Genomic DNA, 26,747 nt, shown 5'->3' with positions numbered 1-26,747 from the left:
GCCAGACAGGCACTGTGCCTTACAAAAGTATTCATCCCCCTTAGCGTTTTTCCTATTTTGATGCATTACAACCTGTAATTTAAATAGATTTTTATTTGGATTTCATGTAATAGACATACACAAAATGGCCCAAATTGGTGAAGTGAAATGAAAAAAATAACTTGTTTCAAAAAAGTATAAAAAATAAATAACGGAAAAGTGGTGTGTGTATATGTATTCACCCTCTTTGCTATGAAGCCCCTAAATAAGATCTGGTGCAACCAATTACTTTCAGAAGTCACATAATTAGTTAAATAAAGTCCACCTGTGTGCAATCTAAGTGTCACATGATCTCAGTATATATAGACCTGTTCTGAAAAGCTCCAGAGTCTGCAACACCACTAAGCAAGGGGCACCACCAAGCAAGTGGCACCATGAAGACCAAGGAGCTCTCCAAACAGGTCAGGGACAAAGTTGTGGAGAAGTACAGATCAGGGTTGTGTTATAAAAAAATATCTGAAACTTTGAACATTAAATCCATTATTAAAAAATGGAAAGAATATGGCACCACAACAAACCTGCCAAGAGAGGGCCGCCCACCAAAACTCATGGACCAGGCAAGGAGGGCATTAATCAGAGAGGCAACAAAGAGACCAAAGATAACCCTGAAGGAGCTGCAAAGCTCCACAGCAGAGATTGGAGTATCTGTCCATAGAACCACTTTAAGCCGTACACTCCACAGAGCTGGGCTTTACAGAAGAGTGGCCAGAAAAAAGACATTGAATAAAGAAAAAAATAAGTAAACACATTTGGTGTTCGCCAAAAGCCATGTGGGAGACTCCTCAAAAATATGGAAGAAGGTACACTGGTCAGATGAGACAAAAATTGAGCTTTTTGGCCATCAAGGAAAAACGCTATGTCAGGCGCAAACCCAACACCTCTCATCACCCCGAGAACACCATCCCCACAGTGAAGCATGGTGGTGGCAGCATCATGCTGTGGGGATGTTTTTCATCAGCAGGGACTGGGAAACTGGTCAGAATTGAAGGAATGATGGATAGCGCTAAATACAGGGAAATTCTTGAGGGAAACCTGTTTCAGTCTTCTAGAGATTTGAGACTGGGACAGAGGTTCACCTTCCAGCAGGACAATGAGGGGAAACATTTAAATGTCTTGGAATGGCCTAGTCAAAGCCCAGACCTCAATCCAATTGAGAATCTGTGGTATGACTTAAAGAATGCTGTACACCAGCGGAACCCATCCAACTTGAAGGAGCTGGAGCAGTTTTGCCTTGAAGAATGGGCAAAAATCCCAGTGGCTAGATGTGCCAAGCTTATAGAGATATACCCCAAGAGACTTGCAGCTGTAATTGCTGCAAAAGGTGGCTCTACAAAGTATTGACTTTGGGGGGGGTGAATAGTTATGCACGCTCAAGTTGTCTTATTTCTTGTTTGTTTCACGATACAAAATATTTTGCATCTTCATTTTGCATGTTGTGTAAATCAAATGATACAACCCACCCATTTTGTCTTACAGCAGGACAATGACCCTAAGCATACTGCTAAAGCAACACTTGAGTGGTTTCAGGGGAAACATTTAAATGTCTTGGAATGGCCTAGTCAAAGCCCAGACCTCAATCCAATTGAGAATCTGTGGTATGACTTAAAGATTGCTGTACACCAGCTGAACCCATCTAACTTGAAGGTGCTGGAGCAGTTTTCCCTTGAAGAATGGGCAAAAATCCCAGTGGCTAGATGTGCCAAGCTTATAGAGACATACCCCAAGAGACTTGCAGCTGTAATTGCTGCAAAAGGTGGCTCTACAAAGTATTGACTTTGGGGGGGGTGAATAGTTATGCATGCTCCAGTTCAGTTTTTTAGTCTTATTTATTGTTTGTTTCACAATAAAAAATATTTTGCATCTTCAAATTGGTAGGCATGTTGTGTAAATCAAATGATACAAACCCCCCAAAAATCCATTGTATTTCCAGGTTGTACGGCAACAAAATAGGAAAAATGCCAAGGGGGGTGAATACTTTCGCAAGCAACTGTACAGGGAAAGTGTATTCATTTCTCGTAAGCCAGGAAAGTGCTTTTCAACATTTCAATACCCCACACTCTGATTATATTCCTTTGCATTAAGGGCATTTTCAGAAGTCACTTCAGGTTTTTGATAGGGAAAGAACCAGATATTTCCAACACTTAAAAACCACCCCCCATTGATGGCAAGACAAATGTAAGACAACTCTGTACTACTGTATGACCACTATAGTCATTACCCATACAGACGACTGCAAAGAGATCCTCATCATTGACAAACCTATGCGTATGTTTTCACTCTTCTTTCAACTCGTACATTACACTACAGTCACTTGGCTAGTACACAGTCACTCATACAAACAATTAAAAGTCTGTACTTATAGAGGCCTCTTTCTGTGGCCTGTAGCTATAGCCTCACTATTTACAGTACATATCACTCTATCCATCTCTGTTGACCTCAGTTCTAAGTTACCCCGGATGTAGAGAGAGGGTGAACGTTACTATGGGGACATAAAGTGTTCCACTGCTCTGTGGCACAGTGAGGCCGTTCCATTGTGGCAAGAAAGAAAGAGAGAGAGAGAGCGAGAGAGAGATAGAGAGAGAGTGAGCAGCTGTCTTTACCTTTGGCAGGCAAACAGGCTCATTAAGGGTGGCCATGTTTGTTTTTGTGCCCGATACCTAGCCCTGAGCAAACATTGCCTATCTTCTCTCTGCAGCCCTCACAGTCTCAACATTTCCTTTTCTATTGTGTGAGGCACTGGCAGTTCGAAGCCAACCATACGTTTCTGTGCAAGGTCCTAGCCAAGCAGGCAATGCCTTTCAAAGAATGTGTGGTGGTTAATTGAGAAATGTTTCGAGGCGGATGATCACTGAAATGCTCTTCGATGTATTGATATGCAGAGTGGATGTGAACTGTTGTATGGGCTTTATAGAATGTCAGAGAGTAGATTATGGTATGTGATAGAGTCGTCCTTTGTCCTATGTACAGTTAGTTAAGGTGTTGAAATGGCTTTTCATCGTTTGCTTGTGTTTGCAGATGACATGGGTCTGTATCTATCTTAGGCTTGATTTGTATGTTTGACCTTCTCTGCACTGCCAATGCTTTTACAAACAATTTCGGTTATATTTATAATACATTTATGAGAGCGGGCCTGTCAATGCCATTCCCCGTTGATGAACTATAGTACAAGTGTATAGACTAATAGCTATTGACTTGAAATTATTTGACAGAAATGCATGATGCACTTCTGACTTGTAAAAACCCAAACCCCCCAAGCAAGCACAAGCCCCCTTTTCCTATTTTTTCCATGTCTTGGGAATACATTTCCAGCAATTTTTCAGTGTATTTCTCCAAAACGAGCCCACCCCACTTATTTGATTTAGTCTCTTTCCACCGTTCGTCAAGCAGCCGAGTCACAATGCATTCCGAAATGAGTCCTTAATGTGGAATAATGAGGCTGTCATGGCAGAGCAATCTCTGCTTGTTTGAGTTTGAGTCATGTTGTAGATTCAATTAAAATCAGCCGAAGTCAACCTGGCCTCAGGCAGAATCGGTAATGGATGACCTCATTCAAACAATGCTTCTGACATGTTGAAACAATAAGAGGAAGGGCCTTGAGCCAGTTGCAAAAGCAAACTTGACTCTAGTGTGCACAGTAAATGACAGTACATTCTTTGTGGAAGAATTAATTTGGTGGTGCAAAAGTATTGCCAGTGGATTTAGATCGTGTTAGGCTTCATTAAGAAATATAACACACAATATACGCCAAGTCAATCCTTTAAGATCCAAGGACTCAGGCGGAGAATATTGTTGCTAATGCAATAGCATTTGAAAACGTTTTGAATATGCGATAGCAATGGACTAAACAGAATCTAATCAAAAGGCTAAAGCATGTTATGTAAGCTAATAAGATAGTATTAATAAACAATTCAATGTTTATTTAACTACTATTCCCTGTATGCACGGAGTATACCAAACATTAGGAACACCTTCCTAATATTGAGTTGCACTCCCTTTTGCCCTCAGAACTGCCTCAATTCGTCGGGGCATGGACTCTACAAGGTGTCGAAAGCGTTCCATAGGGATGATGGCCCATGTTGACTCCAATGATTCCCACAGTTGTGTCAAGTTGGCTGGATGTCCTTTGGGTGGTGGACTATTCTTGATAGACACAGGAAACTGTTGAGCGTGGAAAACCCAGCAGCATTGCAGTTCTTGACACAAACTGGTGCGCCTGGCACCTACTACCATACCCTGTTCAAAGGGACAAATATTTTGTCTTGTCCATTCACCCTCTGTATGGCACACACACAATCCATGTCTCAATTGTCTCAAGGCTTAAAAATCCTTCTTTAACCTGTCTCCTCCCCTTCATCTACACTGATTTAAGTGGAGTTAACAGGTGACATCAATAAGGGATCATAGCTTTCACCTGGATAGTCTGTCATGGAAAGAGCAGGTGTTCTTAATGTTTTGTATACTCAGTGTATGTGCTCATCATTGTATACACAATTTTCTGAACATATCATGGAAAACCATCTAGCATATTTTGCACAGCTGTTACTTGTCTTATTGGAGGTATATTTTCCCACAAAAGTCGAAACGGATTTGTTCCAATGTCGAAATGACTGGAATCTAAATTATTAGACAAACACTCCCAAGGCAATGTAAACACATTCAATGTTACAATCTACATGCATGGTTTCTAGGCAATACTTTTGACGCCTGAGGCACTAGCACCTTTAACTTTTATAAGCGTTTCCTGTGCATTTCAATTACCAAGGCCCACCTCCCTCGTCCTGTACCCTTGTTATTACAGTAGCAAAGGAAGTTATTCAACACAGTTGAAAAGCACAACACCTAGAACAACTATGAAATTAGCCTTGGAACAGCTGAAAAGCATTACATTGAAAGGAACTTGGTTATTATCAGTCCATCACTGATAATGGAATACAAGTTCTTGAAAACAACAAATCCACCTATCTAGAAGAATCCGGAAGTCTAATCAAATTTTGACGGATGATGAAGTAATGAAAGCAAACAGTACTGATACAGAGTCAGTTGATCTTAAGCTCTGGAGCAGTTTAACACACACACACACACACACACACACACACACACACACACACACACACACACAATTCATTAAGCTCTGTTCCCTCTGGTCCTTATTCCATTAGAAATTAAAACTCAGGACAATTAGCTCCAGATTGGTCTCAATTCGGTGCGCAACTCGTGCGCTCAAGGCTCTGAGATGACTTAATTACAGTCTCATGTGGAAATCACAGTCAATGGCACTGCACTGTCACAGATTCAACAGGCATGTTTGTGTTTTGGCAGGCTTTTTGGCAGACCAGTGGTCTGAAGTCCTATGTGAAAACCATTGGCACACTGTATCAAGTGCCATTGTTTGGGTAAGAGTAAACGCTGAGCACTTGCCCGAACGGATTAGTAATTCATTTAAGAAGTTCCACAAAACAAACTGCAAGTGTTCTACTGCAACTTCCTCTCATTGAATTTGGAGCATGTCGGCAAATTTGCAGATCTTCTTGCAATTGACTCATATTGTACATTGAACAGCCGCAATCTCTGAAGCATGGACATGGCTGTTTGTTTGCTTTTGGTCTTAAACGGTGCCAGCTTATGGGAAGCATGCAGTTCAATGAAGAGGGAAAGGAGGGAGGTTGATGAGTGAGAAAGGGAGGATGGGGAGCGAGGGATTAGGGAGAGGAGGGGTGTCATTTTTCCCCAAGCCAGGCATACAACATGATCTCTAATTTCCCACAAAGCACTGGGTAACCTGAGCCAGAGATTAGCCCATGTTATCTTGTTTAATAAAACATGACGACGATCCCTTTGTCGGCTCCATTCAGTTTCTCTTGATATCACATGACCTGTCGGACCGCAAACATTTGCTCCAGTTTACAACAAGAACCTCTTGGGCCCATATTCAAAAAGCGTCTCAGTGTTGGAGTGCTGATTTAGGATCCGTTTTCCTTTTTAGATCGTAACGATTTAAATGATATGGATAGGGGGGACCTGGGATTGTATCCACAAAGTGTCTCAGAGAAGGTGTGCTGGGCTAGGCTCAGTTTTGCCTTTTAGATCACAAGGAATACGATTATATGGACAGATCCTAGATCAGAACTCCTACTCAGAGACGCTTTATGCATAAGGGCCCTGGTGCTTAATTTTCAATGAGAGCGCCCAACTATAGCATTGGGGAGAAAAGGCCAACTGGTAAGTCTGCCCATATTCTGACAATATAGTCGATATTGACCTGCTCTTTCTGATGAAATGAGTCAGACATTCTTATTCCACGGGCCTTGTTTGGATCATCAGAGCTCTTCATTGAATCATTGATACTAATCAAGCCCAAAATAGGACGGTTATTACGGTTATTACTTTTCATAAGCTATTTTTAGCCTTGCTGGCATTGCACCCTCAAGCCTCTATCCTCTCTATATGGGCTTTTACAACACGGTAAGCTACAGAAAGGGTGAAGACCAGCAGCCTATTTTCGTCTATAGTCAGTTAGGCTTGACAGAGACAGTGTTCAGTGTATTTTCAGACCTGTGTAGTGAAGTAAATCCTACCTCAGATCGTATTGACCTCAGGCCTCATGGTTGCACTGTTTACGAAGGAAAGGACTCAAGAAAGTAAGTAAGGAGTCAAGCATGTTTTGCCATTTGAGTACTGGGTACCAGTGCATACCCAATACCTGCTGTTCAGTAAATTTAATTGAGTTGGACTCTAAAACCCTTGAAAGTGTTATCCTCCACGTTATGCATTGACACATGGGCAATTCCATGTTAAATAAACCATACAACTATATGCACAAGTAATCCTTGTGTATAGAGTTTTATGGTTTGTTTAACTTTGCAATCATTGGTTTTTGTTTGACATACATTTTAAAGTGAAAAATCTGAGTCTCAGCATCACTCTTACCTTGGAATTGCCCACATACAGTATGCTATTTGAGATATTCAAAGTCAACACGTACATAGGAACATCATGAATTTAGACAACATGAGGTCCTGCAGGACATTGAGCTGTTGAAGAACAGAGATCTTGCAATTTTAAACAATTCTGTTTTTATTTCCGTTTCAGATCCAAGCTGAAAGAGCGATTGTCCAAATTTCCTCATACATTCCTCTTTCACCATCTCTGTTTCTCTCGCTCTCCCGCTCTCCCCAACACACATACACATGCATACAAGCGTGCACACACAGGTAGTGTTTTTTCACTACTGTCTACTGTGTGATTAACAGTTCTATAAAAAAGATATGTTTATGGTTCTCTTTCCTGTGTTTGCAGGGTTAACAACATTACTTAGTTGTCATGGTGTTGTTCAGATAAAACAGAATCAACTGAGCATAACACGGTGTCATACTTTATTTTCTCCGTTTGTTTTTCTTACATCACTCAACAGGATGGCTGAAACTAAACAGCCGGACAAAACAAAGACAAATAGGGCCTCCCTCTCTCCCTCTCTCCCTCTCTCCCTCTCTGTCCTGCCACACCACTTCATTACAGCAATGCAGTGAGAAAAAGATGGCTTCTGCTTGGCTCTGCCATACACTGTAATGTTTCTCTCTGCCCATTGTGAATGAATCTCATCATTAAGTCTCAATGAAGAAGAATGAGCCACAGATTCGATCTCGCTGTCGCGCTGCCGGCGCCATCTCCAGTGACTCCATTGGACGGGGCTATCATCAACTCGCACAGGCAATTATATCTGCTAGCTAAATATGTCACACACAATAAATCTGGCATTCCTGACAGACGAGGGACAAGGCAGGAGACACAGCCTCGTATAAGAGAGAGGCACAGTGTATCAGGTCCATCTCCTACCTACCAACCAATAGGATCGATAAACCCAATGGATTTCTGAAAGAGACTGATACTAAATATAACACAAATTTTATGTCATGGTGATGGATTGCATGTACGCCATTTATTTTTAGAAATTCCTTGTGTGAGGCTGAGGGTAACACACCACAAACTAAACATATGTTGGATCTACAAGGGATGATGCAATACTGCCATTTTGCAACAGAACAACGCAACATTACCACAAAACGTACCTTTGGTGTCTAGATTTGAGCCTTTTAAAGAACTACTTGAACTGTTAGAACAGTTGGATAAAATGCTAGACTGTATCCTCTTCCCATCTCTAGCTACTTGTTTGTTTGCATTTGGAGCTAGATCATTAATGAATTTAACCTTTTTTCATTGATACCATCCCTCCAGGCCGCAGTGTAAACACGGCATTGACATTCACCCGATAATGTTTGTAAAGGATATTCTGAAAAAACAAGTGTGGGAAAGAGCCTTTAAGCCAGACGAAGAGCTTGCCATTGCTGATACTATTTGTACAGGACATACCTCAGGAGGCTGAGACAACTGTGAATGTTTGTCCAGCTCAGAATCTTCCATACATACACACAGCCCGAGCAGCGTCCGAACGGTTTGGCCTACAAACTATTAAGTACCCCTCTATGGAAAGTTGAGACTCTCACGAACACGATGGTGTTCTCCGTTTTGCTCTACGACCCCCACAAGCATCTTGGAACTGTTTTGTATACTCAGTGTATATGGAGACAGTTTAGTGCCAAATATAAGGGGTTAAATACATGTAAAAAAATATAATAATAATAATTCATAATAATGTTTCCTGATCTTTGTTAATCTCTTAGATATAGGACAGACACTTCAGAACAAACTTTCTTTAGATTTTTTGCTCCGTAGTGAATATTTTATTCAATGTGTTTGTACGGGCTAATAGCAGTAAGGCCACATTTTTATTTCTCATCAAATAATTGTTTTATATTTTCTTTATAGTTCAAGGGATCTTAAAATTCTAAATCAAATAGCTAAATGATCATTGGTATAACCTTCTTAAAACAATTCCATATAGCTTAGTGTATGCCTGACTTTGAAATCCTCTACATTGCAGCCGGACTGGGCAGAATCACTGATCTACAAAACATTTAGCCTCGAAAGCCCAGGGTTTGTTAAAACAATTGTCCGATATTCCAATAGCTTCGTCAAAGAGGCACAATTTGGAAGGTTGGCTTTGTGAGACTGCAAAACAGCTACATACCAAATAACTACTCATTAGGTGATCAGGATTAGCGATTTTGTCCCTCGCCTTGCTCAAACTGAACCCCTCAAATATGCTGCACAACTCCACCCCACACACAAAATGCTGAAGGATACCAGAAAGGTCTATGAACATGACAAGGCCAGTAGAACAAAAGCTTCCTTGTGATGCTAGGACATCCAAAATGTTTGTCCATGCGTCTGTCCTCATGCATCTAGAAGTTGAACCAATGTGATGGACGTACACTGTTATTAGCGCATCCATTTTAACAACCCCAGCTTTTGACTTCTATGCGCTCGTAACCATTAACAAACATAATCAACGCTTAATACAACACCCAGAGGCCTACTCCACAGCCGGCTCTTTCTTTTCTGCATGTAAAATTAGAGTGCCGTGGATTTGCCCTATGGGAGGCTCGTTCTGACGAAGTCTTACTGGAACAGGCTGACTGGTCTCCGAGGAACAGACTACCCCCCCCCCCCCGCTCTCTCAATCTCTGGCTGCCAGTCCCACTAATTAGTGAACGGGTATCAATTTTTCTGTCTCTCTCTCTCTCTTTCTCTCTCTTAATCACTCTTTCTCCCTCTCCCTCTCGCACTATCCAACACACAGAGAGAGACTCAACACAAACACTACATGCACAGTATGGACTGAGGATTATTCCCCATTTCTTGGCTTCCTTTGCTGCTCTCTCTTCCGGCTGATTTTAATAGGTCCAACTCTTAAATAGGACCAATTCCTGTTCTCAGATGAGCTGGATGGAGTTATTCTATGCTGTAATTACTCTCTTGATGATATTACAGTTGAGGTGTTTTATTAAAACTTGGCAAAAAAGTTACACATTCAAATGGATGTCTTTCCTGAGAATCTAAAGCTTGGGGCAGAACAAAATGCACTCAGTTACAGGTTCAAAATGGGATGGGGGACTGAAGACTTTCTCACATCTAACGAAAATAATCTAGTGAGTCTCCTGTACAAAATATCTGCCCCATGGATGATTTCAAATGGTAGGAATTCCCATAACAACATCTCCTTGAAGCACAAGTGATTTACTGCATGTTGTTCCTCCAGGGCCCTCTGTGTCATGAGTCCACACTGTGGTATGCATGGCCTTCCCCTTCACAGTCTAGAAAAGCAATTGTGATTGTGATGTCATAGTCAGCAAAACCAGTGAATGGCTGAGGTCGGAGTGAGAACACACTGGGTGCATCCCAAATGGCCCACTATTCCCTACATAGTGCAATACATCGTATGGGCCCTCGTCAAAAGTAGCGCACTACATAGGGAATAGTGTGCCATTTGAGATTGACAGTGGAATAGTGTGCCATTTGAGATGCACACACTGTCCACCTGCTGTGTGGCTCTGATTACTTCAACCCATTCCACTCGCTCTCCCTTCACCACATACGATAGAGCTTGATATTAGCTAATAGCTACATTACTTTGTTGCCCTAGGATATAAAACCGTAACGTAGCTTGAATTATTTCCTGGATTTCCTTTAAGGACTGACATCTAATGGAATTAACAATATTGCAAATGCTTCAGATCAACTAGTTTTGCATTGGTTTCATGTGTGTGAATATACACTGAACAAAAATATAAAACGCAACACGTAAAGTGTTGGTCCCATGTTTCATGAGCTGAAATAAAAGATCCCAGAAATGTTCCATATGCACAAAAAGCTTATTTCTCTCAAATTTGGTTTACAAAGTTGTTTACATCCCTGTTAGTGAGCATTTCTCCATTCCCAAGGTAATCCATCCACCTGACAGGTGTGGCATATCAAGAAGCTGTAGAAACAGCATGATCATTAGACAGGTGCATCTTGTGCTGTGGACAATAAAAGGCCACTCTAAAATGTGCAGTTTTGTCACACAACACAATGCCACAGATGTCTTGAGGGAGCATGCAATTGGCATGCTGACTGTAGACATGTCTACCAGAGCTGTTTCCAGATAATTTAATGTTCATTTCTCTACCAAAAGCCGCCTCCAACGTCGTTTTAGAGAATTTGGTAGTACGTCCAACCAGCCACACAACCGTATGGCGTCGTGTGGGCGAGCATTCAACATTGTGAGTAGAGTGCCCCATGGTGATGGGGATTTGGTATGGGCAGGCATAAGCTACAAACAACGAACACAATTGCATTTTATCATGTATCTTATTATTTTATATTTTTATCTCTTGGCAATCACAGAGTTCAGACGTTTCTTGTAGTTGGCCACCAGGTTTGCACACATCTCAGGAGGGATTTTGTCCCACTCCTCTTTGCAGATCTTCTCCAAGTAATTAAGGTTTCGAGGCTGACGTTTGGCAACTCAAACCTTCAGCTCCCTTCACAGATTTTCTATGGGATTAAAGGTCTGGAGACTGGCTAGGCCACTCCAGGACCTTAATGTGCTCTTTCTTGAGCCACTCCTTTGTTGCCTTGGCCGTGTGTTTTGGGTCATTGTCATGCTGGAATACCCATCCACTACCCATTTTCAATGCCCTGGCTGAGGGAAGGAGGTTCTCACCCAAGATTTGACGGTACATGGCCCCATCCATCATCCCTTTGATGCGGTGAAGTTGTCCTGTCCCCTTAGCAGAAAAACACCCTCAAAGCATAATGTTTCCACCTCCATGTTTGAAGGTGGGGATGGTGTTCTTGGGGTCATAGGCAGCATTCCTCCTCCTCCAAACACGGCGAGTTGAGTTGATGCCAAAGAGCTCAATTTTGGTCTCATCTGACCACAACACTTTCACCCAGTTCTCCTCTGAATCATTCAGATGTTCATTGGCAAACTTCAGACGGGCATGTATATGTGCTTTCTTGAGCAGGGGGACCTTGCGGGCGCTGCAGGATTTCAGTCCTTCACGGCGTAGTGTGTTACCAATTGTTTTCTTGGTGACTATGGTCCTAGCTGCCTTGAGATCATTGACAAGATCCTCCTGTGTAGTTCTGGGCTGATTCCTCACCATTCTCATGATCATTGCAACTCCACCAGGTGAGATCTTGCATGGAGCCCCAGGCCGAGGGAGATTGACAGTTATTTTGTGTTTCTTCCATTTGCGAATAATCGCATCAACTGTTGTCACCTTCTCACCAAGCTGCTTGGCGATGGTCTTGTAGCCCATTCCAGCCTTGTGTAGTCTACAATCTTGTCCCTGACATCCTTGGAGAGCTCTTTGGTCTTGGCCATGGTGGAGAGTTTGGAATCTGATTGATTGATTGCTTCTGTGGACAGGTGTCTTTTATACAGGTAACAAACTGAGATTAGGAGCACTCCCTTTAAGAGTGTGCTCCTAATCTCAGCTCGTTACCTGTATAAAAGACACCTGGGAGCCAGAAATCTTTCTGATTGAGAGGGGGTCAAATACTTATTTCCCTCATTAAAATGCAAATCAATTTATAACATTTTTGACATGTGTTTTTCTGGATTTTGTTGTTATTCTGTCTCTCACTGTTCAAATAAACCTACCATTAAAATTATAGACTGATCATTTCTTTGTCAGTTGGCAAACGTACAAAATCAGCAGGGGATGAAATACTTTTTTCCCTCACTATATATATATATATATATATATATATGTATATATGTACACACAGTGGGGAGAACAAGTATTTGATACACTGCCGATTTTGCAGGTTTTCCTACTTACAAAGCATGTAGAGGTCTGTAATTTTTATCATAGGTACACTTCAACTGTGAGAAACGGAATCTAAAACAAAAATCCAGAAAATCACATTGTATGATTTTTAAGTAATTAATTTGCATTTTATTGCATGACATAAGTATTTGATCACCTACCAACCAGTAAGAATTCCGGCTCTCACAGACCTGTTAGTTTTTCTTTAAGAAGCCCTCCTGTTCTCCACTCAGTACCTGTATTAACTGCACCTGTTTGAACTCGTTACCTGTATAAAAGACACCTGTCCACACACTCAATCAAACAGACTCCAACCTCTCCACAATGGCCAAGACCAGAGAGCTGTGTAAGGACATCAGGGATAAAATTGTAGACCTGCACAAGGCTGGGATGGGCTACAGGACAATAGGCAAGCAGCTTGGTGAGAAGGCAACAACTGTTGGCGCAATTATTAGAAAATGGAAGAAGTTCAAGATGACGGTCAATCACCCTCGGTCTGGGGCTCCATGCAAGATCTCACCTCGTGGGGCATCAATGATCATGAGGAAGGTGAGGGATCAGCCCAGAACTACACGGCAGGACCTGGTCAATGACCTGAAGAGAGCTGGGACCACAGTCTCAAAGAAAACCATTAGTAATACACTACGCCGTCATGGATTAAAATCCTGCAGCGCACGCAAGGTCCCCCTGCTCAAGCCAGCGCATGTCCCATCTGAAGTTTGCCAATGACCATCTGGATGATCCAGAGGAGGAATGGGAGAAGGTCATGTGGTCTGATGAGACAAAAATAGAGCTTTTTGGTCTAAACTCCACTCGCCGTGTTTGGAGGAAGAAGAAGGATGAGTTCAACCCCAAGAACACCATCCCAACCGTGAAGCATGGAGGTGGAAACATAATTCTTTGGGGATGCTTTTCTGCAAAGGGGACAGGATGACTGCACCGTAATGAGGGGAGGATGGATGGGGCCATGTCTCGCGAGATCTTGGCCAACAACCTCCTTCCCTCAGTAAGAGCATTGAAGATGGGTCGTGGCTGGGTCTTCCAGCATGACAATGGCCCGAAACACACAGCCAGGGCAACTAAGGAGTGGCTCCGTAAGAAGCATCTCAAGGTCCTGGAGTGGCCTAGCCAGTCTCCAGACCTGAACCCAATAGAACATCTTTGGAGGGAGCTGAAAATCCGCAAAATCGGCAGTGTATCAAATACTTGTTCTCCCCACTGTGTATATATATATATATATATATATATATATATATATATATATATATATATATATATATATATATATATATACACATATATACATATACATACACACACACACACACTCAGTAGCCAGTTCATTAGGAAAACTAAAATGGTTCGCTCCTACAGACAATGAGTTACGTGGCCTTGGCTTAGTCTATATAGGAGGCAGATAGGCATCCAGTTTACTGTTCGATTGAACGTTAGAATGGGCAAAACGAGTGACCCAAGCGACTTTGAGCATTGTATGATCATCGGTTCCAGGCACGCCGGTTCAAGTGTTTCAGAAACGGCTGGCCTCCTGGGCTTTTCACACGTGACAGTGTCTAGGGTTTACCGAGAATGGTGCAACAAACAATAAACATCCAGTCAGCAGCAGTCCTGTGGGCGAAAACAGCTCGTTGATGTGAGGTTGAAGGAGAATGGCAAGAATCATGCAAGCTAACAGGCCACAAACAGGCAAATAACGGCGCAGTACAACAGTGGTGTGCAGAACGGCATCTCGGAACACACAAATCGTCGGTCCTTGTCACGGATGGGCTATTGCACACCAGGTTCCACTCCTATCAGCTAAAAACAAGAAGAAGCGGCTCCAGTGGGCACGCGATCACAAGCACTGGACAAAGGGGGGTCCGACCCGGTACTAGATGGGTGTACCTAATTTATTGCTAAAGAAAAACATATCATAAGTCATCCAGTTTTAAAATAAACTGCTCACTAGTCATGGCCCATGAAGACAGATGTCAGTTGTCTGAAAATATAGGACATGGGTGCGGCCTCCGCTTAAAGTGTTCAGCATACTGTAGAACAGAAGGACAGCTGCACTGTCTGATTTAGTTATACAAACAGTGGATTTGCCATTGTGTACCCTTATTTCCCAAAACAAACTGAACGTGCTGAATGACAGAATAGAAGGCCACACATAATTACAGCTGTACAAAACATCTAGAAGAAAAAATTGAGTTCAATTCCATTATTTTCTTTCGTTTACAGACAACCTATGCAGCAATTACTTAATGTCCTGAAAGCAAAGGTAGAGACCACAACTAAAACATGGTACTATTTCATATTTCCAAAGTAGCACAAAGATTGCAGTAATTACAACGTTTGATGTTATTTCTAGGCTGCGGGAGCGCCACAGAGTAAGAGAGCGCATTATCACAGACATTATTCAGAGTTATTCATGGACATGTGAAAGTCAGTTGAGGAGCTCAAGCTCTTGTACAGTATCTCAACTCTTTACCAATTCCCTTTACCTCCTCCAGCAGCCCCTTTCATGATCATTTTCACAGAATTCCATTTGCCCTCAAATGTGCATGGTTCAGCTCCACCAAGTAAAATGGCTAGCTATAGGATGTAAAATGCATTATGGAGGAATTTACATGCAATGCTTTGGAGCTATATAAAAATGAAATCTGAAAAAAGGCTTCACATTTTCTCTCATCAAGACATTTCAACCAATAATGGAGAGTGCCATGGTCAGTTGAACTGAATCATGAGGTCATTGATTAACCTCTTACTGTAATTAATTACCTTGAAATACCTTTAAAATATACAAGAGCAGTCACACTAAAATTAACAGTTGTATGCTAAAACAGAACCATACCATTCTTGATTCTCTGGATGCCTCATAAGCATGCTAATTAGTTACCATAACAAGGTTTGTAACCTATGTGGATTTGAAAGTAAGTAGTACATTTGCTCTGGAAAATGTTTGGCAAATAAACATACCTTTTTAACTATACCAGCAAATGTTTTATCATGTTTTCCATTTAAGCTTGGGTGAGACACGTGAAACTTGTTAATTCAAGACCTATAAAAATAAAAACGTTTCCTCAGACTGCAAATTGCTTTTCAGAGGGATAGTAAGAATTGTTTAATCTCCCCAATTTCCAACCTTTTTTTAGGCCAATCACCTCACCGTTAAGCCAATCATATTCTCATCTCCCTCCCAAAATAGGTCATAGGTTTAACCAGGGATGACAATGTCTAATTAGGAAGTGTGCAACAAAAAACTAAAACAGCAAATGTGTGGCTCAGTTGGTAGAGCATGGCGCATACAATGTCAAGACAGTGGGTTCGGCTCCCACTGGGGCCACCCATATGAACATTTTACACACACTACTGGAAGTCACTTTAAATAAAAGTGTCTGCTAATAGCATATTATCTTGTAATGGAAATGAGAACACATGACTCTTTTGCCTCCTTTCCATCTCTGAAAGGGTATGTGTCAAAATTCCTGAGGATCTTGGCAGCAGAGCCCACCTAAGACGATTAGCTACTGAGAGATCAGATATAGACTACATTAGAGAGGTTGATGCAACTCGTAATGAGACAGCCAGTTTGACGACGGTTTGAGGATAAGAAACTGACCCTGTGCACCTTGTTAACATGAGATCAGATGGTCGCAATGGTCTCGGTCTCATTTGTAATGCCAGTGAAGGCAGTTAGTGTTACATGTGGGGTGATTGTAATCTCGCCTTGTGAGGGACCTCCCAACCAGAAGCATAGGCCCACCTTTTAATATTTCAAATAAATACCTGAGATTCAAGGGACGGAAGACATATTTGGGAGCATTCCAATATAGCCTATTATAGCCAACTTCATGCGTTCTTTCTTCCTGAGATACTGGCCGTGTCCGAATACCCATAATTGCGTCCTAAATAGTAGGCCACTGGAGTATGCGGAAAAAATAATGTTTAATAGTATGCGACATTTCAAACATCAAGTATACTTTAAATGCCCGGATGTCATACTCATTTCGGCTTTGACAACAGCTGATCAATTAGATATGGGGATGCACTACAGAAATCAACGAATAGTGGAAAACAACGCAATCGCGCATGACACATTCTCAGTATGCGAAAATAGAAGTATGTGCATTTTTTAAAATTAAGTATGCTTTACAAAATCAGCAGGGGATCAAATACTTTTTTCCCTCACTGTATGTGTTATTTCATTGCACATAAGCTGTTATGGTGAAAGTAATGGTAAGATGCACTCGTTACTGTTTCGCCTTGGCACTCCAATTTGATAAAGTATGTGGCAGTCTAGCTTTCTAAACAACTCTACTTTGCTCATGTTTTGGTTCATGTTGTACTTCATCTTATATCTTTTAAGGATATACGTGAAGGAGTGTGAGATGGAGGGGCAGCTGTCACCTGCATGGGTGAAAAAGAACCAAAAATACACGGTACTCTACTGTATGTTATCTTGACATTTATTGCTGTGGTGTACTTGGCTAATAAAGTTCCCCTTTTCTCTGAGAGCAACAATACTTTCCCATCTTTTTCATATGCTTCACCGGCACATTCACGTAAGTGTGAAGATATACACTGAGTGTAGAACACATTAGGTACATCCTTCTAATATTGAGTTGCACCCCCTTTCGCCCTCAGAACAGCCTCAATTCGTTGGGGCAAAAAAAGTATATAAACTAACTGTCTAAACAACTATCAACTAAATGTCTAATTGTACATTTGACACAAGCTTAAAACATTTTTTTATGATGAATGACCACAAGTGATATGGTCAATATGGACAAATAGCCCATGGCCTATTTTGATCCAACATGCTCATTCATCTGACGGGATAGCCTCTCAGAACGAGCACAGTAGCCTAAGAATAATCATCCAAGAAGGTGCGGATTACAGTGGCCCAGAGGGGGGTCTCAGACCCACTGAATGAGACATGAGCCCCCCTAAATTAACGAGACGATAACTGACTGAATAGACCAATAAAATAATGATAACTAAACAAAACATTTTTGTAATTTCTGTTGACGAAAATGAGACGAGACTAAGTGTTCTCTGTGACTAAAATCTTACTAGTAAGTGGATTTTACAAGAGTTTTAGGAGACATTGAGAGCTTTTCAGTGTTATTTGTTTGGTCCAATCAAAAGCATGCATGACATTAGCAGAATTGTAAGGCTCTCTCATTGCAATGTTGCAATGCGGTGGAAAATAAATACCATGCCCAGGTCATTCACGAGTCACCTCTCTGCCATGCAACCGTTTTCCAATCTGGCGGCAACAAATCAATCATGCGAATAAGGCATGGCTACTCGCGGTGGAGAGTTCCTGGTAGAGTAAAGGGCAACGTTTGGAGCCACTTTACGTATCAGGTTGATTCAAACAAGACCGAATGCAACATTTCCACGGGAGAAGACAGCGTTTCTACCCACAAATTGACGGGAAAAGATACTACCAACCGCAACAGACATCTGAAAGCGCATCATTCCAATACATACGCTCAGGTAATAACAGCTTGATAATGCTAGCTAGTTAGCTTGCTGTAACCACTATTTATGACAGAACTTTGACTACAACATAGCTACAGTATGTCAAGGGACAGGGTTCAAGACTGCGACCATTTAGTCGCATTTTGCGACCCTTTGACTTGGCTGTGTAAATTACATTTTAATAAAGCTGAACATTCATTACATGGTGACCTCACTCAAAAGTTTCAAAACGTATTTTTTTTTTGCTGCTTAAACCTTGATTTGGTCAAACAGTAAACTGCATTATCCTCATGATTCCTATAATGATAGTGTCTGCCTAGCACCTTTGCCTGTTTAGCTAGGGCCTGCTTCTGTGATGAGCGAGCCACTTTATATTTTAATTGTATTTATTTTACCTTTATTTAACTAGGCAAGTCAATTAAGAACAAATTCTTATTTACAATGACGGCCTACACCGGCCATACCCGGACGACGCTGAGCCAATTGTGCCTATGGGACTCCCAATCACGGCCGGTTGTGATACAGCCTGGAATCGAATCAGGGGGTCTGTAGTGACGCCTCAAGCACTGTGATGCAGTGCCTTAGACCGCTGCGCCACTCGGGAGCCCATATGCGCTCTGGGAGAGAGAAAAAAGGCTTCTGTTGTATAACATTTCTAAATCCAATTGTGGGAAATACGTAGCTTTGGAAGCAACTACTTTAATAATTGTATTTTTAATCTCTTAATATTGAGCTCAATAGCAACTATTTTACAACCAAGATATTTGATATGGCTTTAAGATACGAAGCGTGCAAAATGCGCAACTGCGCATTGGCCATTGTGAGTGCATATAGGGTAGCAGGCTACAACGTTTTTTTAGGACATTAATACATGACTACTAGCAGTAGGTATTATATGTAGTGTTAGCGATCTAGCAAATGTGTTTAGAGTTTTCACTTCCTCATGTGGTGAATTAGCACCAAAATAAATTAGTCTATGATATTAGTGCACATAAAGATGTAGGCAAATTCATCTAAAATAAAATTGTATTTGTCACATGCTTCGTAAACAACAGGTGTAGACTAAGAGTGAAATGCTTACTTACTGGCCCTTCCCTTCCCAACAATGCAGAGAGACAAATTATTTAAAAAAGAATAACACAAGGAATAAATAAATACACAATGAGTAATGATAACTTTGCTATATACACAGGGTACCAGTAATGAGTCGATGTGTAGGGGTATGAGGTAATTGTGGTAGATACTGTATATACTGTACATATAGGTAGGGATAAAGTGACTTGGCAACCAGATAGATAATAAACAGTAGCAGCAGAGTAGATTATGAAGTTCTGTGTTGAGCGGTTAACAAAGAAACAGGTCCTCCTATATGCTTAATTTAGAGTTATTTATGCAACTTCAGTTGTGATACAAACGTTGGGTTATACATTTAGATTAGACATTCTGAGGCTGCATGATGTGGCTAATGATGATTTGAAAAAAAAAGTGTTGCATGAAAGGCATGAGCTCTGATTTGTTTCTTGTGCAGGCCGCACACACTTCATCAGTCTCTCATTCACAATTTGACAAGCACTTGATAATATTCTCACCAGGCCTCGAATTTCCTGGAGGCATCCCCCTTGTGTGGCCGTAATGCCCCCTAACAAATCCCTGCCTTTTGCGACCAAAGTGGCCTTTGTGCCCTTGGGGTGAATATAATAATTATAATTCCCTTCTCCCGGCTGCCGTGTTCCGAAGCACCTCTCACTCACATGGCTCTCTCAGATATCTCAACCCTCTTATCGAATTCCGAAGTGCATGTCGAAGATGTTAGAAGAACTGTCCACATTTAGCCTACTTTTTGTCAGCCAACAAGATGAGTAGGCCTATTGAACAGCAAAAGCACTAGCCTATGTTAACCTACTATCCCCCATAGTACTATTCTATTGGTCAACTTGTCCTTCTGTGCAAGAAAAGACATTTCCAAACATACTCTGGGACAGTTTTGGGATGCGATAGATCCCAAATTAATACAACCACTTGCATCAAAACACCTTTAAAAGCAATGAGGCTGATGCAACAGATCAGAACGTTTAGCTCAAAATGTTGATAAACTATAAGGCTCTTCACATTATAAGCGCAGCAATGCGCACGAATGTTCCAAAATGCAATCAATTAGCAGGAAAACACTGTTCTCAAAAGTTACCGCAAGGGCTCCTGAGTGGTGCAGCGGTCTAAAGCACTGCATCTCAGTGCTTGAAGCGTCACTACAGACCCCCTGGTTCGATTCCAGGCTTTATCACAACTGGCTGTGATTGGGAGTCCCATAGGGCGGTGCACAATTGGCCCAGGGTCGTCCGGGTTTGGCCGGTGTAGGCCGTCATTGTAAATAATAATTTGTTCTTAACTGACTTGGCTAGCTAAATAAAGATAAAATAAATACAAAGGTGCATTTTTATGGTGAAAACGATCTTCCCCAAACTTGAAACTCACTCGCCGCCTATGTATGCCAGTTAGGCTCTACACCGGTTGTAAAGCGGATGAATGTGCTTAATTTTAAGAAGTTATTTGGCCACTTTAGTTGTGATACAAACCTTATCAAAATATACACTACCGGTCAAAAGTTTTAGAACACCTACCCATTCAAGTGTTTTTCTTTATTTTTACTATTTTCTACATTGTAGAATAATAGTGAAGACATCAAAACTATGAAATAACACATAAGGAATCATGTAGTAACCAAAGAAGTGTTAAATCAAAATATATTTTATATTCTTCAAAATAGCCACCCTTTGCCTTGATGACAGCTTTGCACACTCTTGGCATTCTCTCAACCAGCTTCACCTGGAATGCTTTTCCCACATATGTTGAGCACTTGTTGGCTGCTTTTCCTTCACTCTGCGGTCCAACTCATCCCAAACCATCTCAATTTGGTTGAGGTTGGGGGATTGTGGAGGCCAGGTCATTACATTTACATTTTAGTCATTTAGCAGACGCTCTTATCCAGAGCGACTTACAGTTAGTGAGTGCATACATTTTCATACTGGCCCCCCGTGGGAAACGAACCCACAACCCTGGCCTTGCAAGCACCATGCTCTACCAACTGAGCTACAGGGGACTACATCTGATGCAGCACTCCATCACTCTCCTTCTTGGTAAAATAGCCCTTACACAGCCTGGAGGTGTGTTGGGTCATTGTTCTGTTGAAAAACAAATGATAGTCCCAATAAGCCCAAACCAGATGGGATGGTGTATCGCTGCAGAATGCTGTGGTAGCCATGCTGGTTATGTGTGCCTTGAATTCTAAATAAATCACAGACAATGTCACCAGCAAAAGCACCCCAACACCATAACACCTCCTCCTCCATGCTTTACGGTGGGAAATACACATGCGGAGATCATCCGTTCACCCACACCGCGTCTCACAAAGACACGGCGGTTGGAACCAAAAATCTCCAATTTGGACTCAAGACTAAAGGACAAATTTCCACTGGTCTAATGTCCATTGCTCGTGTTTCTTGGCCCAAGCAAGTCTCTTCTTCTTATTGGTGTCCTTTAGTAGTGGTTTCTTTGCAGCAATTTGACCATGAAGGCCTGATTCACACAGTCTCCTCTGAACAGTTGATGTTGAGATGTGTCTGTTACTTGAACTCTGTGAAGCATTTATTTGGGCTGCAATTTCTGAGACTGGTAACTCTAATGAACTTATGCTCTGCAGCAGAGTTAACTCTGGGTCTTCCATTCTTGTGGCGGTGCTCATGAGAGCCAGTTTCATCATAGCGCTTGATGGTTTTTGCGACTAATGACCATCATCAGCAGCATCATCATAGCTTGGAGAAGCCTAGTTACCGTGAATAAACGGTCATGTGGAATTTGACTGCGGTCATGGCTCGTGTCCGCCAGTACAGGAGGGGATTAAGCACGCACCCCTGTGGGGCCCCCGTGTTGAGGGTCAGCATGGCTGATGTGTTGTTGCCTACCCTCACCATCTGGGGGCGGCCCTTCAGGAAGTCCAGAATCCAGTTGCAGAGGGAGGTGTTTAGTCCTAGTGTCCTGAGCTTAGTGTTGAGCTTGGAGGGCACTATGGTGTTGAGCACAGAGCTGTAGTCAATGAACAGAATTCTCACATAGGTGTTACTCTTGTCCAGGTGGCAGAGGGCAGTGTGGAGTGCAATAGAGATGATCTATTGAACAAAATTCTGAAAATTCTGGAGCCCTATTTTAACAGTAAAATATAACAACAATACCCTATTGTCAACTCACAATTCATGACAATCACTGGATTAAGTTGCACATCAAAATATCTTGAATCATGCATTCCTGCTTGGACATGTTAGATGAAAAAACGTATTTATTGAATAACCTACCATCTCAGTAGTCTATTACACAGTCTAAAGCACTGTGAATTACTTTGTAAGGTGATTTGAAAAATCTTATATTGCGTGACGCCGAAGAAAAAAATTGGTGTGACCAAAACATGCACCAACTGAAAAAGTTAGTGGCACCAGTGCCACCAGGGGAAAATATTAGTCTGCAGAGTAATGTGTTCTTCTGCCAACTTGGCTGTTAGGAAGAGAATCATGCAATAGGATGTTATGACAAAAAATATGTTGGTAGGACAAGGCTATGTATGTTTGTGCACATGGAAGTCATAGTTAACTATCGATTAATGAAGCAACAAAAATGTGATGTGACTAAAATGAAAGGGCATTTAGTTGACTAAAATGGCCCACTGTTTTATGTCATTTTGACAATAACTAGACTAAATTATTATTCAAATGACAAAAATGTGAAAATTTGGATGGGGTGGTCTCTACATAATGCTAATTGAACCATTATCCTATTTGTTTCAAATGTAATTCCTATGCCTACTGCTACAGTGGTAAATATGAAAATTAAAGCTTATTCCAAATTAAACGAACACCCCCACCTCTGCGCCATGTGGCTGCACTTATCATCCCGGGACAGTCCTGTATTTCAGCCCCTTTTCAGGTGTCCCAACTGTTCTTTCTACAAAAAATAGGTCATTTTGTCAACAAGACGCATCAATGAATTCAGGCTACAAGAATGTAGACCCAATGACAATCGCCGAATGTCATAACAGTTATGTGTTTTGTTACGGTTGCCTCTTTCCATTCATTAAATGACGCGAGTGCACTGCACTGTTTGGATAATGGAATTATTTTGGAGTGAACGAACATGCACAGGTATCCTACTTTTTGAAGTGATTTGTTTGACAACCATGACTGGTTGTGTTCAAGCCAAATTAAAATATAATAAAACATGTTTTACCTTTAAATGACATGTCTTTACTATTAGGCCCATACAACATTTTCTTGTACACGCAAGCGCGTTCACACAGGAGGTCCCGTGAAAAGAAATAGACCCCCGAATGTCACCGTATAATTCGCACTCTGGTTATAAATGTAGGGTAACATGAAAGTGCATTCATTCATTTGCAAGAGCAATGCATTAAGATAACAGCGAGATAGTGTATCAAACGTAACGTTAGCCTAGACTGGTTCTAACAGCAATCATGTAGGCTACACATATTGTAGCAGGTATCCAAATAAAACATAGTTATATGTTCTAGCCTAGAATAGTTATATTACATGCCCAAAATGTTGACTGAATAAGATATGTAGTAGAGAAAAACGTGGCTATGTGGAGGTGTGGTTTGTCAGGGAACGAACCCCATCTCAAAATGTATCATTTTTGTAGAAGGAAACAAATTACCGTTGAAGGAAACACTCATACAGTTTCAGTTAAACACCACATTCCATAGCCTACACGTGCATTGCGTAAATGTTGCAGACATGCTGAAGAAGAAGCGAGGGCAGGTGAGAAAATGTGTAGACTTCAAACTCTTGGCACTACCGCACGAGGAGGACTGCACTTTGTATTTACCTTGTTCGCGTGGTAATAGTCCAACGAGTTTAGACAACTTGGTTCAGAACCCACACTTGACGGGTGCGTAGGATAAAATCTCACGTCCATGTCAGGGTCTGCGAGACTGACGGCATGAAATCAGTTTCAGCGTCTTTGACTTTGACTCTATTGTTTAGCCAAACAAAATAGGAGAGAAAGAAAGGTGGTTGAGGTTCTCAGTGCACTCTTCCCTCACATCCGTTCGTGGTTGAACTTCTGCACCAACTCGCGTCCCGGTGATGCACAGTCCTTTTTTCGCTAGACTACAAGACGCGTCCACTTTGGAGAGCCAAATACAGTTATCACTAAACCGTAGAACAAAAAGAACAGCAAATATCCAGATCGGTTATACTATTACGTACTCCTGAACAAATTAAATTAAAGATCCCCCCTTGGTTTATGTAAAAAAGCATAAGACGAGCCCTCTGAATATGTAGCTTATTTTTCCCCCGCTGTTCTCATACTCCATATGCTTTGTCACGGAGGTGCATATTCATACATTGGTTCCAGGACAGAGAAGTGGTTGGACTGTTCTTCTCAATATGCCATGCGACCTCTGCTGATAAACGGGAAAGGAAGGAAAAGGGGGAGGGGATATTGGTGGCTGCCTTGACAACCGCTCTCCTTTCTGCAACTGCGCGATTCTGATTAGCTGGAAATGTAGTAGTGTGCACGGCTGTGCATTATAAAGCACCCACTGCTACTACAAGGTCTATTGCTTTCCAAATGTTCCATTTGGTTTAGTGTGCCATGCTGAAAGGAACGCGTTAGGACCCACATTCTGCTGTCAATGCATGGTTTCTTCAGGGTTTTTCTTTTCATACATTATAACTTAAACACAAACCTCTTAAAGCACGTAATTATGCAAAACCTAGAACCAACCATTTATTTCCAATTTAAATGCAGCTAGCCTTTTGATTTGGAACCTGATCAAGAAAAGGGTTCCCATGAAAATGATAATTTCCTTCAGCGGATTCTTCAATACTGTTCCTCATACGTTTGTTATTATATTTATTATTACATTTATTAAAGTAATGCATTTTACAATGTTTTTAGTAGGCTATGCGTCCTTTATGCAAATCTAAAGTATATGCTGCATACAACCTACACTTTAGTAATGCATTTGGAGTTGCATTACTTTTTTAAATCATTAATGTAACCAAATGTCATCCTTAGGGTGGCAAAGGGGTAATGCCACATTTAATAAAGCACCAAATAAAAAAGTAATAATATCCTTTATGACTTTGTTTATAAATTATTTGTAAATGCACTATAAAGCCTTGATAAGTTGTAGTTTGTTTGATGTATAACTGAAAAGATACAGCATTATTAGGCAGACAGACTGGTGTGAGACAATGGGACATAGTATTATAATAACATGTCTCAGTAAATACCACCTCAAACTCAACAATTATTGTTGTATTATTTGTCAACAGCAGTATTGTGAGCTAGATTACATTATCCAGCTTTTATCTTTACTATTGTTTTTTCCCCAGCCACATCAAATTAAATGTTGCATTAAAGTGGGTAGTGTTTTTGTTCCGTTAATAGCCATAGAGCATTAAGTAATTAAAGGACAATAAAGCTTTAGAAGTAATTTGATTATCTTGTTTGGTTGCTAGCCCGTCAATTGTGCTTTAATAATACTGATCATTAGCATTCAGTGGGCAGTGAAGGCTGCTGGGAAAGGGAGCCCTATATATACAGCACTCCACATTCCACTCCCATGAATCTATGGCACTGGGCCACAGAGTTAACCCTGTGTGTGCTGACAGTGGCAAAGCAACTCTATGCAGTCAGGTCCACACGACACAATCGGCATGCACTATCGGGTCCAGAATGGAACAGGTCCACAACCAATCTTAAGGAACATCCATAGTTTACAAATACATTGTTGTTGTCTCCTGTCAAAATAACATTATCAGTCATAGGTTACTCTATATGGGGAACATCTAGAGTTTACAAATACATTGTTGAAGGCCTATCCTGTCAATATAACATTACTGCAACAACATTTTTTATTCAGATCCATATTCTTTGTTTTTCGGGTTGGTAAATGCAAATCACAATAAGTCTAAGTACTGGTGTGGAAGGATTGTTTGGAAGAAGTCTGTCCTCTCTATTTTTGAATGCCGCAACCAACAATATACAGTATGGAACAAATTGGCCACCTGAAAAATTGACCTACTTTATATAAACATACAGTGCATTCGGAAAGTATTCAGACCCCTTCACTTTTACCTAATTTTGTTACTCTACAGCCTTATTCTAAAATGAATTAAATAAATAAAAAATCCTCATCAATCTACACACAATACCGCATAATGACAAAGCGAAAACAGGTTTTTAGAAATGTTTGCAAATGTATACAAATAAAAAATAAACAGAAATACCTTATTTACATACGTAATCAGACACTTTGCTATGAGACTCGAAATTGAGCTGAGGTGCATCCTGTTTCCATTGATCATCCTTGAGATGTTTCTACAACTTGATTGGAGTCCACCTGTGGTAAATTCAATTGATTGAACATAATTTGGAAAGGCACACGCCTGTCTACACAAGGTCCCACTGTTGACAGTGCATGTCAGAGCAAAA

At 41.2% G+C, this 26,747-nt stretch overlaps 1 protein-coding gene across 3 annotated transcripts in view; it reads right to left on the bottom strand.

The window, feature by feature from the left end:
* The window catches only part of LOC121538280 (thymocyte selection-associated high mobility group box protein TOX-like), a 146,679-nt gene extending 121,897 nt beyond the window's left edge, over positions 1–24,782 (bottom strand). For 2 of the 3 annotated variants that reach the window (XM_045207146.1, XM_045207147.1), the window contains exon 1: positions 24,129–24,780. In XM_045207146.1, coding sequence (XP_045063081.1) covers positions 24,129–24,218 — 90 coding nt within the window. In that variant the 5' untranslated portion in view covers positions 24,219–24,780. Of the gene's footprint in view, positions 1–24,128 lie in introns of all 3 variants that reach the window. The other variant, XM_045207145.1, reaches the window with a different exon arrangement.
* Positions 24,783–26,747: the final 1,965 nt, after the last annotated feature.

Source organism: Coregonus clupeaformis, chromosome 24 (genome assembly GCF_020615455.1).
Source record: "Coregonus clupeaformis isolate EN_2021a chromosome 24, ASM2061545v1, whole genome shotgun sequence".
NCBI lineage: Eukaryota > Metazoa > Chordata > Actinopteri > Salmoniformes > Salmonidae > Coregonus > Coregonus clupeaformis.
Note: the sequence above shows the minus strand (reverse complement) of the source record. Positions and strands in the feature narration are given on the sequence as shown.